The sequence below is a fragment of the Notamacropus eugenii genome, chromosome 2 (assembly GCF_028372415.1).
Source record: "Notamacropus eugenii isolate mMacEug1 chromosome 2, mMacEug1.pri_v2, whole genome shotgun sequence".
In the NCBI taxonomy this organism is placed as follows: domain Eukaryota; kingdom Metazoa; phylum Chordata; class Mammalia; order Diprotodontia; family Macropodidae; genus Notamacropus; species Notamacropus eugenii.
Window position 1 is genome coordinate 235,292,104 of NC_092873.1, and position 18,812 is coordinate 235,310,915.

General features: G+C 38.0%; 1 protein-coding gene across 2 annotated transcripts in view; it reads left to right on the forward strand.

Moving 5' to 3' along the window:
- The window catches only part of LOC140527003 (utrophin-like), a 40,946-nt gene extending 22,440 nt beyond the window's left edge, over positions 1–18,506 (forward strand). Inside the window, exons 7-8 of one of the 2 annotated variants that reach the window (XM_072643621.1) lie at positions 4,477–4,643; positions 18,419–18,506. In XM_072643621.1, the coding sequence (XP_072499722.1) occupies positions 4,477–4,643; positions 18,419–18,443 (192 nt within the window). In that variant the 3' untranslated portion in view covers positions 18,444–18,506. The other variant, XM_072643622.1, reaches the window with a different exon arrangement.
- Positions 18,507–18,812: the final 306 nt, after the last annotated feature.

Below are 18,812 nucleotides of genomic sequence, written 5' to 3' on the forward strand. Positions count from 1 at the left end.
CTGATTTACTTTATAAAGGAATAATATGACAATTGCACCGTATGATGAAACTGTAATATTACATAGGTTATTAGTTTGAGCAAGATAGTGATAATGAGAAACATCTGGCTTCTATTTCTGGCTGTGATCTTTGACCAAAGCATTTAATCACTCTGTTATTTTCCTCCTCTTCAAAATGGGAATTAAATCTCAACTTACTTGCTTCAGTTTTCACTTGTGACAGTGACCCTAAGATGGTTTAGAAGGTCCCACAAGGTCTAATCATATAGTCTGCCTTCTTTTTGTGCCCACGCATCTTATTCTTTTTTAAAGTAAACTTGAGAACATAAAGCAACCTTTTGAAAAGGGAATCCTAATATTCTGGAATGACCCATAAAATAGTCTTTTATTAATGTTACTTCTTAATTAGGTAAGCCCTGACATATTCTGTTTAGTAATGGCTTTACTTCCAGGTATGGAAATGTGTGTTTTGGATAGCTCTTTGGGCAGATCTGCTTCAGTGTTAAGCAAAAACATTTGCACCTCTGCAGTTATTCTTTCGTTCATTTGGTTAGGTTTTTTTTTTTCTTAGATAATCTACTTTTGAGTCCTGTCCTCGTGTGATTGATTAGCCCTTAACGTATGGCTTGATACCATTAGAGCCAGGTATCCCTCTGTTCTTCTCTGAAGATTTATAACAGAGCCTATTATTCACTCACTCAACAGTGCTCTGCCAGAGCTGCATTTAGTCTGGGAGTGAACACATCCTTCTCCGGAGTGAGGGAGTGAATGCCTTTCTATCTCCTAATATAAACCAGCTCCGAGGGATGAACTATTATTATCTGTTGGAGCTGTCTTCCCAAGGGGCTTCTGCTTTGTCTCAGCAGCATTCATGTTTCACTTAATGTCCTTCTTGGCTACCAACTGCGCTCCTCTACGGCAACAGACAGCACTTGGCTCAACACCTGTGCTGAGCCGAGCAAACACTGGCTTGGGGGGGAGCATCTGTCAGGGGCTTTCTGTTGGGCGTCTACGTGTGCTTTTTAGATTGAGAAGAACGTGAAGGTGTATAATCCTTCTCCTTGGGAAGCTACAGCTTGTACCTCTCCAATGTATTCCTGGAAACGAGCATGCTCAGAAGATTGGCAAATCCTTGTCCAGTGACCAGGAGGAAATGAGCATTGCTCTTAATTTATCATGCAAATTCTGAGGTGTCTTCAGAAGTGTGGCAAACTTACAATGATGGCTGTGGTGAGAACATCTCTTCAGAAAGTTGTGGTTTTGTTGCATCGTTTACAGAGGATGGCAGTTTCTTCTCCTCGGTACCAGAAGCTCTGTAAGGTAATTGTACCCTGAAAATGAACGTCTCAGGAGATTGATTATCTGACCTCTTTTTCAAGCTTTAAAAACTGTCCTGAGAGTGATGGCGTTGAGGTACTTTGCAGAATGCCACGTTACACAATTTATTTGGCTGAATTGTTTGTGTAGTTACATTTGGGCTAAGAATTGTAAATAGTATTACAGCTTCAATGAATGCTGTCTTTTCTAATAGACGAAAGGTTGTCTTGTTTATGATATTCTACTGAAGTGTTTGCAGAGAATGTAATTAGTCGGTATTTTAAAAAATACTTTTTCATTCTTCTGAAAAGCATCATCTTACTAGTGTAAGCATTTTACTGATGTAAGTGTCAGAAAAATTAAAAGTAGATCGTATAAAATATTATTTTACCCTATTTCTATAAAACCAGTCCCCCTCCCAACACATCTTTCATTCTGTCATCTCATTAATTTTTTCTGTTTCTAAAATCAGAAGCGCATTTCGAGAACCATGGAAAATTGGTCTCTTTAGAGCTTGTTGCCTCCATTTTAGAACGGTTCCTTTTTTTTTTATTTAGGAAGACTCCTTTGTCAGTAATTATATTAGATATCATAATATTGAAGTGTTAGAAGAGGATCTCAAGGGTTTTCCAGTTCCATCTCTGGCCCCGATCTCTCTCTTTTTCTCTCTGCTTTCACGGGTGGTCCTCTCTGCAAGTTTGGGCACTTCCATAGAGTGGGAAGAACTTAGAGTAAAACAAGTGTTATCTTGTAAGAAAAACTGAGCAGGAAAAGGGAAGTGATTTAAAAGTTTCGAATTTCAGTTTGTCACTCCCTAAATCGTCCATGAGTTTGTACATCAGCCTCTCTTTTGAAGTTAGCACTGTCAGTGTTATTTGTGGAGAAGCTATTATTTATAATTTAGAGATAAGTCTTATTCCTATAACTTTTTCCAATGACTTGCTGCAGAATTCCATTTTAATATTAGTGTCAAACCCGTTTTCCAAAAGTTCCTTTCAAACATGATATTCTCAAAAACTTGGATTCAATCCCTTGTCAGACACACCTGTGAGCAGAATGAAACTTGGGGCTTTTCATTTTCTCCTAATGTGGCTAATATAGAATATAAAAAATATTGAACTTTATTTGCATGGCAAGTTTCTATGGTGCTGGAGAGCGAGGTGGACAACCAAAGTATTGTCTTTCGATTCCTTTATTTTCTTTGGACTTTGGCTAAAGCAGTTTTTCCATATAGAAAGTTTTCCTTGGGAGATGTATAGCAGGTTATGATTGACTGAAGTACTGAGGCATTCTTTGCAAGAACCTTCAGAAATATTTCTTACTCACTTGATTAGCTAAGCGAGGCTTCATAGATAGGATTTAATAACAATGTCAGCTGAGATAATCTGTATCTTTCATTTCCAATGTTTGATTCAGTGTGGTGTGTTTCAGTGCATGTCAGAGAATAAATCTGATCTGCTCAAAGCATTTTTTCACGCAAATAAGACAGTGTTGTTAATAGAGAAGAAAAGCTCATTCACTCATGCTTTTTTTGTGAAAGAAATTACAAGCATGAATACATAAAGCATCCTTTTTTTGTTTGGAGCTGGGTCACTTCACTGATACATTTGTACAGACTGTACAGTCGATCATTTGTCTCCCTTCTCAGACAGCCAAATGACTCCACTAGGTACAGCCACGAAAGTTAGCACAGCCAAACATGGTCAGCTGCAATATCAGTAAAGGAAGAGGAATGCTTTAATCAGTTTGGCTAATAACATCCCAAATAAAGGATACCCCAAATTACGATAGAATTTTGTTTACCTTGACCTGTCACTGGGATTTCGTTAGAACAGAACAGCCATTTAGGGGAGGGTTACTCTTTGGGCAGATTTCTTGAGAGTTTCCTGTATTTACAACATGTGCTATCTCAGTCTGAAAATGGTATTTATGTCACTTTGTACAGGAATTGATCCTGCCGTGTACTTTTTGTACCACTGCTCAATTACTGCTGATGCAGCTAACAGAATAAGAAATTTACAGTCCCAATATTTTCCAGCAGGTGTCAACATAAGGCAATGCTATCAAAGCTCTGGTTTAAGGAACCAAGAAACTAAAAAGGAAACTGGCATGAATATTGTAAATTAAAACGACCTAGTGGGAGATGGATGCATAACATTCATTTTGTTGAACTGAGCAAATTTATTTTCGACATTGACAACCCTGAAATGTGTATGATGTCAGTGGGGTACAATTAGATGGCTGAGAGTTGCTTGCCTGAATAGTTGCTTAGTGATCGCTACTCCTCTGAAAGATGTTTGATAGTGGTGACAGAAAACAATTCTACAGCATAGGAATATTTTTTTGTATTTTGTCATCTATAATAGAGTTTAATTGAATTCCATTTGTTATCAGTCTTCATGTATCAAATGGATAAATATCATGAATTCATGTTCTTATGGACACCAAGAATATTAGAACATTAGTACAACTTGGTCATTTTACGGATGAACAAACTAAGGACAAAAAAGCTGTGACTGACCTGAGCTCACACATCTTTCTTAGTGTACACATCACTTTTAAGTTCCCAAAGGAAGCAGTAGCTCATATTTTCATTTGAAGGGAAATCAGCAATTTTTATGTATACATTTAGAATATATATACTTCAGCAGAGATGGAACCCTCAGACATTTTTCTTTTATGCAAATGAAAACAATTTCAGAGAGAAATTAAATGCTAGGTTAACCTGAACTGAATTGAATTCCAGTGGCCAGTCATTGCTTCTCTCGTACCCTCCCACTACCCTAGTTACTGGTGCCTTCCTCGGTTTGTTAGATGTGTGGTTATAGCCCCAAAGTAGATTGCCAACTTCTTGGGATTGATTCAAACAGTTTCTCTCAGTACCTTGCATATCATGAGTACTTAATAAACGTTTGTTGCGTGGGACTGGACTGGAATTCAGAAGTTGTAGGCTTTGAAGAAATCCCTTGTTTATGTTTGAAAACATTCGACTGTTTGAAGAAGATTGGCTTTGTTATGAGGAAGATCAAAGTCGCTGGTTAAGTCCAAACATCATGGTAATTGATGATCGTAAAAACTATTGTCTTTATCTAGCAGAATAATAAATTACTATTACTTAACATTTGCATTTTTCTCTTCTTATTTTAATGGGACATACAGGCAGAAATCAACCCACACAGCGATATTTGGAAAAATATCGTTGAAAAACAACAGGAAAATATGATCAAGGCCCTTGGAAATTCCAATGCAGCAGCCACCCTCCAACATAAAATCAATGTTATGAATGAAAGATGGAGTCATTTAAAAGCCAAATTGCCTTGCATCAGGTCAGTATAAGATATATGAAAATAGGAATTTTGAGAAAAATTTCTTTGTTAATGTGGTATTGTGAGAAAAGAGGTGCAGCACTGAAAATGGCTCAGCAAGATTTTAACATTTTAAATCCAAGTGTACTTGGATCACAATTTAGAGTTGCAAATAGATTTACCAAAATCTAGTCTGTTCTTAAAATTTGCATTGTAAGTAAGGTTGGAAACTGCTTAATAATAGTGAATATTAGTTTTAAAGCAAAGGCCAGTACTGACATCCAAATCTCAGTGGAATCTTTTGAACTGGATAGTAGTCTCATTAGTAGGCTAGGTAGCCTGGCCTTGGAGTCAGGATAGCCTGGATTCATCCGATTCCTCTAAAACATATTATTGTGCTGAGTCGTTCTGTATATGTCCCTTCACTTTTCTTGCCACGGACAATTCTCTTAAGACTTTTAAATTACAGATGTCATGTTGACCTGTATTAATGAAGGAAGTTCATATACCAAGGAGCTTCGTAACCTGAGAAGATAATAGATCCACATGTGCATCAAGGCGGGGGGGGCGGTGTTACAAGCCAAGGAGTTTCCTAAAGTGGGGAAATTATAGAGATCTGGTGGTGTAGAGAATATTATTAGTATTTCTCTTACTAACATTTCTCCTCTTGCCTTTCTCCCCTAATAAGATCTGTAATTTTATCTAAATTGGTAGTCTGTTTACCAGCATAGATTGAAGTCTTGCTAGGTTTGGAAAAGGAATTTCAGAAGGTACTATGGTGGCCAAGACAAATTGATCATTTTATGGCTAACCTTCTGGTAACAAGCCCTTGAACTTGAAGTCAGTTGGTTGTCAGGCATAAGACAGAGTCTATTCTCTAGCCTATGTTCCACATCTTTTTTTTTTTCCTTTGGCTGGACTTTCCAGAGCTTGTTCTTAATTGACAACTTTTAAGACCTCAGGTTCACAAGCACATCATCCAGGACTGTGGCAGAATATTATCATCATGGTCAGTAGTATCTGGGGGTAGAGAGATTGATATCAGATGCATTTCAGATGGGTGATTGAAGTCAGTCCATCACTCAACTATCATTTATTAATGTGTACTACGTGGCAGGCACTGTGGTAAGCACTGGAGATAAAAAGAAATGCAAAAACAAACTCTAGCATCAAGGCATTCATACTCTAATAGGGAAAGATAACATACAAGATATAATCAGGATCAGGTAGAAGTATTATTGGAGTAAGGAGTAACGAAAAGACTCCTTCAATATGGTTGAACATAATACGTTGTGATGGCTGTGATTACAGAATGGAAAATGTCATAGATGTGTGCCAGTTTATGTAAATCATTTTCAAGTTGGCATTTTCAAGTTGTGCTGTAAAATCCTCCATTTGAATTTTATTGGTCCTAATATGTTTGTTCACCAATTTCAATACCTTTCTCCCTTTTTCATACCTGTATAAATGAATCAATGTCTATATCTCCACTCTTCCAGCTTGAATGGCAACTCTGTGATCAAGTCACTCTCTGTTTAATTGTTAGGAATTTAGGCCTCTCTTTTTTAAATTCATCCCAGAATGTGTTGCTCAGAAAGCCTGCAAGAGGAAAGAAAACCCAGTCTGGTGTGACTTTGAAAAATGATCAACCAATTTAGCTACCTTTTTCTCTACCAAAAGGGAAAAACAAAGGAAAAACTCCCCCATGGTGAAATTAGTTTGTGTGTAGACACAAGCTCAGTGTGATATACTGTAGTTACCTTTGCTTCTGGTTTCCTAACCATGATTTCTTTGGTGCAGCCACTTTGGTGGATCTACGATTTCATTAATTTTCTATATTGTTTCTGGTCATCCCCTTTCTGTGGTTCTTCGTACATGGTAATACTGATCCACTTTTCTCCATATATTCTTCCATATGTTGGGTGTTAGCCCAGCGTGCTCAAGGATGTTTGTGGTCGTCATTACTATCTAGCAGGAGACCCCAGGATATTACTTGAGCTATCCTTGTCATTTCTTGTGCTAGCTACTTCACTTGCCCATGCTATGATCTAGTCTGTTGGAAAAATATGTGTTAGAGAAGAGTAAAATATTTGGGATCATAATGATCATCTCCTCAATAAGTCCTTGTCTGTCTGTATCACTTATCCAAGATAAGTCTGTCTATTCATAGCTGGGCAAAGGACTGCCAGATCAAATGTAAGCCATATTTTAGGAAATATGTTTTATTTTCCCCCATCTATTTTATTTTTCCAATACAAATAGGTTGAGCAATCTTTTTCCAAGGTACTATTGTTTTCACCAAGGAAATTAGGATTTTAGAGTATCACACAATTAGTTCACTATTGATCAATAAGATCATTTAAAAATCTCACCATTGATAATGAATTCTTCTCTTTCCAAACAAGGTACATAGGGTGTTTCCTATAACACCAAGTACTTTAGGTGATCAAATGCCTTTTTGTTTCTCATCTTATGTGATGGTAACATTTAGATTGCCCTTGAATCATAGAGTGCTTTGTCATGTTCGGTATCAGTAAGGACCCTGGCATAGACAGCTTCTTTGATCGACTTTTCTAAAAGAAAAGCAACTTTTGAGGGGTCAGCAATCTACTTTAATCAAGCACATATGTCATTCACTTAGTTCAGGGGAAAAAGTCAGCACCCTGAACTTCAGAGACAATAAAAACAAATTACAACCAGAAAGACCAACAGACAGGGCTTCCAACTGTCTGAACATAGAGAAGACATATATCATTACCAGAGAGAGAAGCCCCAACACATCTGGGTTTTCAAAGCAGGGGGGCTTCTTAAAATGGCTGCCCAGAGTCTCATCTGGCATATAGAAACCTTCTTCCAAAAAATTAGTCCAAAGTAAAACCTCACCTCAGAGTATATATATACTTTTCAGAGCTTGAGGGCATGACTGTCATGACCCAGTATCTCATTAGAAATTAAAAAAAGGTGTTGTCAGAGGCCTATTAATGGATGGGGAAGGTTTTTAACTCTTTTTTCTCCCCCTAGCCCCCACTTACCCTCAATCATTAACCTCAGATGTCCACATGGACGGATAGGTACGATGATACCTTTTTGGGCGACCATTTAAAAAGCTATGTATGTTTTACTCTATGTCAAACATACATCTGTTGTATCTTTGATCTGCATTCAGGCTGTACTAGTTCTTTGGAGATGGACCAACATCTTTCATCATAAGCCTTACAGAATTGTCTTGGATCATTGTATTGCTGAGAAAGCTAAAGTTATTCATAGTAGTTCACCATAAAATATTGCTGTTACTGTGTAAAATGTTCTCCTGGTCCTGCTCTTTTCACTTTGCATCAGTTCGTGTAAATCTTTCCATGCTTTTCTGAGAGCATCCTGTTCATCAATAACAACTTGTTCAGTCATTCCCTAATCGATGGCCATCTCTTCAATTTCCAATTTTTTGCCACCACTAAAAGAACTGCTATATTTTTGTATGCATAGGTCTTTTTCCTTTTTTAAAAAATCTTTTCGGGATATAGACCTAGTAGTGGCATTTTTCTTGGTCAAAGGGTATGCATGGTTTTATAGCCCTTTGGGGATAGTTCTAAATTATTTTCCAGAATGGTTGAATCAATATACAACTTCACTGATTGTACATTACTAGTTTGACTTTTCTCACATCCCCTCCGACATTTGTCATTTTCCTTTTCTGTCACATTAGCCAATCTGACAGGTGTGAGGTAGTAGGTCAGAGTTATTTTAATTTTCATTTCTCTCATCACTAGTGCTTTGGAGCATTTTTTTATATGACTATAGAGAACTGATTACTTTTCCTGAAAACTGCATGCTAACATCCTTTGACCATATAACAGTTGAGGAATGCCTGTTATTTCTATAAATTTCCCTCTATAGCTCCCTCGCCTGACTGGTGTTTCTGGATAATGGCCATCACCTCTCTTTGTACAAAGTTTTAGAATTTTCATGAAAAAGACTAAATGTATGCCTTTCATTTCTTTAGGTAACAAATGTTATGAGGTGATATGCATGACTGTGAGTGAATCATAGATCAAAATCTTGCAAAAAAGGGCTATTATTTCTCCTACCATTTTTGATGTTCTTGGAATCCAAAAAACTTTACTGTCACAAGCCTCATTTTAGGTTTTATATAATTTTCATCATATTCTTCACTTTCATGCTTTTTTTTAAAGGCGAGGAATTTTTAGGTAAATTGTCAATTATCTAAGAGAAAATGAAAGGGGATGTTGGGGCAATGTAGTACAGAGTAGGAAAAGGAACTGTGGACCTTGAAATTAGATAGAATTTGGTTTGATACCAGTTCATAATGGGCAGGTCATTTCACTATCATCCCTTAAATGAGGTCAACAGTGTTTGTGGAGGTAGAGTCAGAGACCTGTGGAGAGGATTGAAATTACTATTATATTATGACCTAATGACCGATGATATTTTGTGTTTGTCTTAGATTTAATATGTAGCTTTGTTCAGTGAATGGTAATTGTCTCATCTCTGTTTTAGTCCTCTCAATTATATTTAGTTTAAAGATAACTCCAGGCCCACACAATTTTTTCTAGTTTAGTATAACTAAATTTCGATTGACAACCACATCTTCTCATTTGTATATATGCTTCTGATGTATTCCCAGTGAGCCAGATGTATTTTGTGACCTTCAGAATGTTGTGTAATTCCCAAGTTAATGATTTTCTAAACCTGTATCAAAGCTAATTGTCATACTGACATATTTCCTAAATATTGTAAATATTGGTGATTATAAAAGAGGTCTAGAAGCAAGCTGTGAAAATGCCTCCCTTGCTCCCCCCCCCCCATCAAACCAGCACTTCTTTTCATTATCTTGATATAATATTTCTGTGATTACCTTTTCTTTGTTATAAATGACGTTGGTATGATAGATGACCTAAGGAGAAGGGCATTTCCAGTCAAGGGAATTCTATTGAGGAAATGAAAAGTTGCCTGTTGTAGAAGAAATGGTATCATTAGTGGGTCTATACTGGCTTTGTAGATTGCATTGCAAAAACCGGAAGTGTATGCACTTTCAGAAACTCTGCCTTGGCAGGGCTGGATCAGCCTTCAGCCCAGCTGAATGCTACTTTCTTCCTCCCGTGTCCACAGAAAGGTGACCTTAACAAAGTGTTTCCCTGATCGCGGTATTTGATTTCATTGAGCTATTCTTTTTCTTCATTTCGTTTGGCATCCCTGGGTATACTTTTTAATCCTCCTTCTGGGGATCTCTTCAATTTGACCCTAGCATTTAGGTTTGAAATTGAGAGGGAACACTCCACTGTGGGAGCTTCATCTGTGATATCTTCGGTGCCCTATGACTTGCAGGCACCCAATGGAGAGATTCTCCATCTGACACTTTGTATCCAACTGAACTCAGAGCAGAGTGGTCTTAGTGGAAGAAGTAACCAAGAACCTTATCCTCTATGGTGGGCCCACTTGTCTAGGTGGTTATTGGAACTTCAGAGCAATGGGGTTTGATTTCTTACCTAAAGGGCGAGGCTTTGACTTCCACTGGGCCAAATATCCCAAATATCTGTGTATGCTCACTTTTATGCAGTAAAAACTATACATGCCTGCCTTGTTTTATTGCACATCACTCTCCTGCAAATGAAACAGTACAAATGAAAACAAACACATGCCCAGATATTTTTAAACACTTGGGGAAAATTGGAAACTGGTCAATATTTTTCTCTACTGAGATTGCAGAACTGATGTTACTTTGCAAACCACACCTGTTTAGAAACACTATCTTTTTTTCTCTATAAACCAACCACAAAACTATACATAGTTGCATCCCTTGGCCTTTGTGATATTCTTTGGTGGTCATCACCCCAAATCTTACTAGATGTCATCTAAGGTATAAGATTTTTGAAGTGATACAAGGCATTCTCAAACTTCAGTTCAGTTCTCTTTGAACACAATATGCATCATAACACAAAAGATCTCACTTGAGGGTACTTGTATACCCTGACTGGTAACTTTTCATGTTTTGAATAGGAAAGTGAATAATGAATATACATAGGTGATGTTTTTTTAAAACTTTTGCAGATGATTATGATTTGCTTTAAGTAATACAATAATATATAATAAAATGTACATTATATTACATATTATGATGCCACATACTTATGATCTATTGTCAATATATAATTGTGGACAATTATGATATGTTAATTGTTTGAATTTCTGGGGTATATGAGTAGGCAAAAGCAAAGGATGGTGTTCTTGGCTCCAGGAGGGGAGACAGTATGATTCCATGCCCATACATAGCCAGCAGATGGTAGAAGGGGAAGGGCAAGAGACTTGTTTTGGCCTGCTCTAGTATCTTCTCAATGTACCTTTCTTCACTCATCAGGTAATCAGTAGTCTGTCTCTGGTTAGCACATCGAAACCAGTTATAGGATGTGCAGGCTCCACATTAAGGAACAGGGCTTTTCTAATCACTTCAAGCATCATGATTTCCCAAAGTAGAATCCTAAGTGTCTTCCACATGGGTTGCCACCAGGCAGAAGACAACATAGATACTCTGAGATTAGGACTTTATTGGCCAGGGCCCTGTTAATATGGAACTCCATTGACAAGAATTATGTAGGATAAGAAGGCTTTTGAACAGCTTGTGATTAGCAGTTTTTAGAGAAAGTATATAAGTCAGTGAGATCATAGATCATCAAAGAATTGAAATAATTATGTGAACATGCAAATACATGGTTTAACATTTAATTTTGCTTTGGACAGTATTTTAACAGTAGTTAAAATACTCAGTTTCCTTCCCCTATCCCCTCTGTAAGTCTAACACTGTTATTATGCAGGTTTTTGAAAAGGTAAAAGAAGCTCTAAACTTTGGTAATTATGTGTTGTGTTGCAATATTAGTGTTAGCTCATTAGAAAAGTCCATTCTTTCTCAATATTAGGAAGTAGTAGTAAGGGTGAATTCAGATTGACCTAAGTTTCTTTGAACAATGAAATGCTTATACTTTTCTATCCACCTTTGATCAAAGATTCTCTACAGTTCTGAATCACATTTTTCTCTGAGACTATTTCAGTTTTAAATAACTAAATTTTATTTTGTTCTAACATTATTACATATTTGCAGAAGTTTTCTTTCATGTACTTGAGTTTTACTTTCTTTTGGCTTCATAGATGCAGCCAATTTTCCATTTCGTTCCATAAATGTATATGAAATGCCCACTGTGCACCAGTTACCAGGTTAGAGAATACAAAGGCAAAAATAAATGAAGATAAAAAATACCCTTATTCTTATTCTACTGATTTATTTAGAGTTTTGTCTTTCTCTGGTCAATTAGTTAACAAAATACTTTGCTATGAATAGTATCTTTCTTCAACGTAATGTGTTCTGAGGCAATTTATTTTTCTTAGGTGGTTCTGATGCAAAGAAACCTAGGAAAAACCACATTGAGTGGAGATACCCTGTCTTATAGTATATACCTGTGTTTCAGTACAGAATGACATACCAGTGTACATACTAGTATATCCTGCCTTGCCTCTTTGTTTAGAATGTAAGAGAACAGAAATCAGTGTTACTGGATTTTGGGGGAAGAGAAAGCAAAGAAGAATATAAACTATAGGATTTAAGGAATCTAGAGGGGAGACCAACTTCATTGTGTTTTCTTCTGCCCATATGTTTTGAATTGCTATGTAGAAGCAATGAACAAGAGGGACCTTGGATATCAGCTAGCAGAGTGTGTTTTGGAATAGTATTCTATCCAAGGGTGGGGAACCTGTGGTCTCCAGGCCACATGTGGCCCTCTAGGCCCTCAAGTGTTGCCCTGTGACTGAATCCAAACTTCACAGAACAAATCGCCTTAATAAAAGAAAGGCAGCAACCAAGGACCTAGAAGGCCACATGTAGCCTCGAGGGTTAGATTCCCCATCCCTGGATAGGAGATACCAGAGAACCTAAACGTTGGAATCTCTGCTCACATCCACCCCTCCAAAAGCAGGGATCTCTTGTTAATCTTTTTCTTTTTTTCCCATTTGTCTTTCAGCCTCGTAATTCAACAGGAACTGTTTACTCCAGAGTTACCAATACTCTGTTTATTGGTAAATTTCTTAAACTTGTACTTTTTTGACCTGTCTCAACATTTGAAACCGTTGGCTAACCTCTCCTTCTTTGTACTTTCTTCTCTCTGACTTTCTACCTACCTCCCCTACCTCTGAGTTAATTCCCTTTGCTGTTTATCCTCCATATCGCAGTACCTAAAGGTGATTTTACCCCCTGGCTATATTGTGGGCCTTCTCTCTCAATGCTGCCTCAGCTTGATGACCTGGTCGGCTCCCATGGAAAGGACCTAAGGAACAAGACTAGATGGAAACAATGTCTTTTTCCTGTCTTGTGTTGCCAGCTGCCCATTGAACATTTCAATTAGATGTCCTGAAGGCATCTTGAACCCCTCATTTCCTTTTTTTTTCAAGTCCTAGTCTTAATAATATTTTATTTTTTCTTCAGTTGCATCTAAAGATAATTTTCTTTATCTTTAGCATTCGGTTTTCAAAAGTTTGAGTTCCAAATTCTTTCCTTCTCTCCCTTCCTGAGAGTAAGCAGTCTGATATATGTTACATATGTGTAATCATGCAAAGCATATTTCCATACTTGTCATGTTGTACAAGAAAATACAGACAAAAAGCAACACACGTGCCAATAAAATAAGTGAAAAATAGTATGTTTCAATCTGCATTTAGTTCCTTTTTCTGAAGACGCATAGCATTTTTCATCATGAGTCCTTCAGAATTGTCTTGGCTCATTGCATTGCTGAGAACAGCTAAGTCATTTACAGTTGATCAGCACACTGTATTGTTGGATCCGTGTCCAATATTAGACTCACTTCACTTTGCATCAGTTCATGTAAGTCTGTACAGATTTTTCTGGATTCATCCTGCTGATCATTTCTTAGAGCATACTAGTATTCCATCCAATCATATACCACAATTTGTTGTGTCCTAATCTTTCAATGTCCCTTCCAACACTTAGCATTTTCCTTTTCTGTCATATTAGCCAATCTGATAGGTAGATATGAGGTATTATCTCAGAGATGTTTTAATTCACATTTCTCTAATCTATAGAGACTTAGAGCATTTTTTTCGTATGGCTATAGCTTTGATTTTCTGAAAACTGCTTGTTCATATCCTTTGACCACTTATCAATTAGGGAATGACTTGTAACCTTTAAAAAAATTGACTCAGTTCTCTACATGTTTGAGAAATTAGAACTTTATCAGAGAAACTTTCTCCAAAAGAAAAAAATTTCTCAGCTTTCTACTTTCCTTCTAATCTTGACTGCATTGGATTTGTCTGTGCAAAAACTTTTTAATTAAGTGTAGTCAAAATTATCCATTCTGCATCCCATAATGCTCTCTGTCTCTTGTTTGGTCATAAATTCTTCCTTGTCCAGATCTCCACATTTCCTAATCAGAACTCATTATCTTTCCTCCTACCCCCCAACTCATCTTCTGAATTTTCCTTTTCATGTTGATAACACCATAATTTTTCCAGACAATTCAGCTTCCCAATGTCGGTCTATCCTTATCTTCTCTTATACCCCATACACCACATAAATTGTTTGTTGCCAAATCTGTTTTAACAGTATCTTTTATTTTTTCCCCATCTCTTTACTTACATGACCTGTTTCTGGCTATCATCTCCTTTTACCTGGACTGTTGCCTCTTCAACCAGCTTCCCACCCCAAGTATCTCCTCATCACATCCTATCCCCTCATAATTTTCCTCCCTTATTTAGCAGACAGGCCAGTGACTTTCTAGGGTCAGATCTCCTTTGTTTCACTTTGCCAACCCTTCACAACCTGCCCCCAACATTCCTTTCTAACCTCCTTATGCATTAATTTTCTTCATCATTTCTTCCCGATTGGACTATCTCCTCCTGCCATTCCCTGCCGGAAGTGGCAGTAGTGCTCTAGTGTTGGAATGGCCAGTTTTTCAGAAATAGCCAAGAGGTCTGAAGAAGAGAGAGAGAAAGGAAGGAGTCCTTTGGTCTAGGTTTCACATGTGGTACTTCAGACCAGTGGGTGCTGTAAACCTGATAGGCTCCCAGAGACACAGGTTTGAAGTTTTCATCAAAAGTCGTGTTGGAAACATCATCAAGGCCACCTTGACTTGCCAAGCCTGGCTAGAGAGAAGGACCTGAGGGCTAGCCCAGAAGCCACTTGCCTGAGGCCAGTAATCCTGTCCCCAGGCCCCAGGGCCTGTCTGCCCTCACATAGCTTTCTCAATTAGCTTCCTCTCTTTTCCTCTTATTAGCACTCTATCTCCTGACTCCATCCCTTAGCATGCTTAGCATGTATTCCTTTCTCATCTCTACTTCTTAGAATTCCTTGCTTTTTTCAAATCTCAGCTCAAGTGCCATTTTCCACAAGAAGAACTACTAGATTCTCTGCCCTTATCCCACGCCCCAGCTATTTATGTTTTCTTCCCAAACCCATAACCTTGTCTATATTTTATAAATATTTTGCATTCTTAAAAATTCTGATTTCTGCCAGGACAGAGACTGTTTAAATTTTGTCCTTGAATCCCAAGTGCTTGGCACATATTTGAGAGGTGATAAAGGAATATCAATTAATTAAAGCCAAGAAAAGTTGAATATCTCCTTTACAGACATGCAAAATGTAGACTGTCATATGTGCAATAAGGAAACTTGGATTTCCCTTCCTTTATGCAGATCTCTTAGACCTTTCAGGCTTAGACTTCAATTTCCTCATCTGGAAATAGGTAATAATACATGACTTATCTCGCAGGCTGATGGTGATAAAAGTACATTGTAAACTTCAAAGGGCTATGGAAATATGAACTATTATTTTATTACAGAAGAAAAATAGTAGGACGTCATAACGTGTCTCAGCATGAATCATTTGAGTCCAGTTTTCTTCTCAACTGCATTTAAAATGGGTTACTGAATAGTCACAGATCAGCCTGATTAAATACCCTGCAACAAAGAATGGATATGGTTTCTCAATACAACATTACACTGTATTGTACCACTCTGCAGAGCCAATTGAATTTGGGATTGTGCCACATGCAATAAGAGAAGATTAAGGTTGTCTTAAAATTAGCTAGTGCACTATGATCTAAGCCAATCTTGTTTAAGAAGATGGGATGAGAAATGAGGTGTTTTTCTCTTTCTCTTTTCCCCTTCATTCAGTTTTCTCAATCATTCCTTCAAGTGTATGAAGAATTTTTACTTTACTTGCCTAAATCTAATAAAGACCAGGGCCTTATAGATTGGGCATATGTTAATTTTCTTTTCTCACTATTTAATTAGAGACGTCTTCCCCCAGTTCAATCAGGAAAGTGTTACTTCCCTGCCTCTGAAGCTTTTCAAGTAGTTGATCAGAGAAGTAGCCACTTGAATAAATGGAACAGTAAGCTTGTCTTGGTTAAATTGGTCCAAGTTCAAAAGCAAACAATGTATGGGGAAGACACAGAAAAAAAACCAAAACAGGGCAAGTTTAACCAAACCTAAAGCCATTCTTTAACAATATTTTTGAATACTTAAGGCCTTATCTTGTTTCTACTTTCTGTCCTGTTAATAATCTTGAAAGCAGCCAATCTAATAAAACTCCCATATTAAAGAGATGCTAGTTTCCAAAACAAATCTGGAGGCAATTATTGACACTACAAAAGGTTTCTTTGTCTTACATCTATAAGGTTCTTTCTAAGTTTCCAGTCCCCAACATTTCAAGAATTACTTGATTATCACCAAACTGGTTGTTGTCCTTCGTTCTCGAAGAGGACCAAAATGACATTACCATGACAAAATGACATTTCTGTGTGTCCGACTGTGGCTGATCAGACCAATATGAGCTTGGAATGCTCTACCACAGATTGAGCACAGATAGTCATATGAACATTGGGGGTGGATACTCCAAATGTGCGCATCCCACATTTACTTTGTGCTGTCTTGATTCTGCCTTGCTCATAGAGTATAGCACCCTTTCTGATGTGGGCACACCATGCTGAGCGGTCCTGTGCCAGTGTCTCCCATGTCACACAACCAATTCCAAAGTTCTTGAGAGAGACCTTGAGAGTTTCCTTGCATTGCTGCTTCTGACCACCATGTGATCGCCTATGCCATGTGATTTCTCCATGAAACAGTTTTTGGCAAGCCTACGGTGCAGTGGATAGAGCCCCAGTACAGGAGTCAGGAGGACTCAAATCTCACCTCCAACTTTTGACACTCCCTAGCTGTGTGACCTTGGACAAGTCACCTAACCCCATTTGCCTCATGCTGGGTCATCTCCAGTCATCTTGATGTGTATCTTGTCACTGGATTCAGATGATTCTGGAGGAGAAGTAAGGCTGGTGACCTGCACAGTCCTCCCTCAAAACAAAGTTAAGTGCAAGTCATGTCATTATTTCTCTGATAGCATGGTCTTCTTCGTCAACAAAGGATGAACGAACACACATTTTGCATTTGAACAATGTGGTTAGCCCGTTGGAATTGTGCTCTCTGAAGCATAGTTTGATGGCTTGGCAGTTCCGCTCAAGCAAGGACCTCAGAGTCTGGTAGCTTGTCCTGCCAGGTGATCCTCAGAATCCTCCCAAGACAGTTCAAATGGAAGCAATTCAGTTTCCTGGCATGGCACTGGTAGACTGTCCATGTTTCACAGGCATACAACAATGAGGTCAGCACAATGGATCTGTAGACCTTCAGTTTGGTAGTCAGTCTAATACCTCTTCTCTCCCAAACTTTTCTTTGGAGCCTCTCAAACACTGAGCTAGCTCTGGCAATGCGTGCATCGACCTCATTGTCAATGTGTACATCCCTGGAAAATATACTACCAATTGTAAGTGAACTTTTCCACAGAGTTCAAAACTTCTCCATTTGTTGCAACCGATAGTTCTACATATGGATGGTGGCTGAGGGAGCACCTGTATTTTCTTGCTGTTAATTATTAGGCTACATTTAGCACAGTCAGCAGTGAATTGATCCATACTTTGTTGCATTTCAGCTTCAGAGGTTGCATTGAGTACACAATCATCTGCAAACAGAAAATCATGCACCAACACTCCCTCCACTTTGGTCTTGGCTTTGTAGCCTTTTCAAATGGACGAACTTACCATCAGTACGGTAGTTGACCTTGAGACTGTGTTTATCCTCATTGAAATTATTTGATAACATGGCTGAAAACATCATGCTAACAAGCATGGGAGAAAGCACACAGCCCTGTTTCACTCCATTGATGACTGGGGAGGCACAAGAGCATTGTCCACTATCCACAACCTGGGCAAACTTGCCATCGTGACACTGGCATACAATACTGATGAACTTCTCTGGGCAATCCAATTTTGACATAATTTTCCCTAATTTGGGAGTGTCAAAGGCCTTGGTCACATCTACAAACATTGTGTACAGAATAGGAATCTGAATCTCATTTATGTTTTTCTTCTTGTAACAATCCTAAGAAAAGATTTGCGTGATGGTGTGGTGGTAGGGGTGGTATAGGAGGAGAGAGCCAATAGTTTGTATAGTTGAGAGTCTCATCTCTCTTCAATAGTTTTAGTCATTTCAGTTTGACTTGAAATCTCAACTCTTGAAATCTCAAGTCTGGCACATGCTACCTGAAGGAAAGTGTTACACCTTTCTTTGGTCTTCAGTATTCTCATCTCTAAAATGAGGAAGATAGACTAAATGATCAGAAAATCTCTTATAGTTCATAACTCCACGTTCCTTATTTTTGTTTTGTGAACCTTAATGTGCCCTATAAATGGGAGTGATTATAATTATTATTTCCCATATGTTCTTAATAGGAGGAGAAGTTCAAACAAGCTCTAAAGAGCTGCCCACATGGTGTGTATAAAGCTTCTTGGACCTGACAAGTTGTAATAAAAATAGAAGATCTGCATTATGAAATTGCTGCATCTGCATCAAACATGTTGTCTCCAGCAACTGATAGGAACCATTCGTTGTACCAATATTTGAAAGCTAAGAAAACTTTACATAACTGAGGAATTACCTGAGCCTCCTGTGGAACCTGGAAGGCATCTATTCTATCTGTCAAGTAGGTGGTGAGTTGTTTCTCCAGCTCAGTTAGGCTTTCCTGCAAGACCTGCAACATGTGGTCAGTTTCCCTCATGGTCTGTAGTTGCTTTTCCAAAGAAATTTGTCTGAATTCTGCCTCTAGAGGAGAAAAAGTATTAAGAA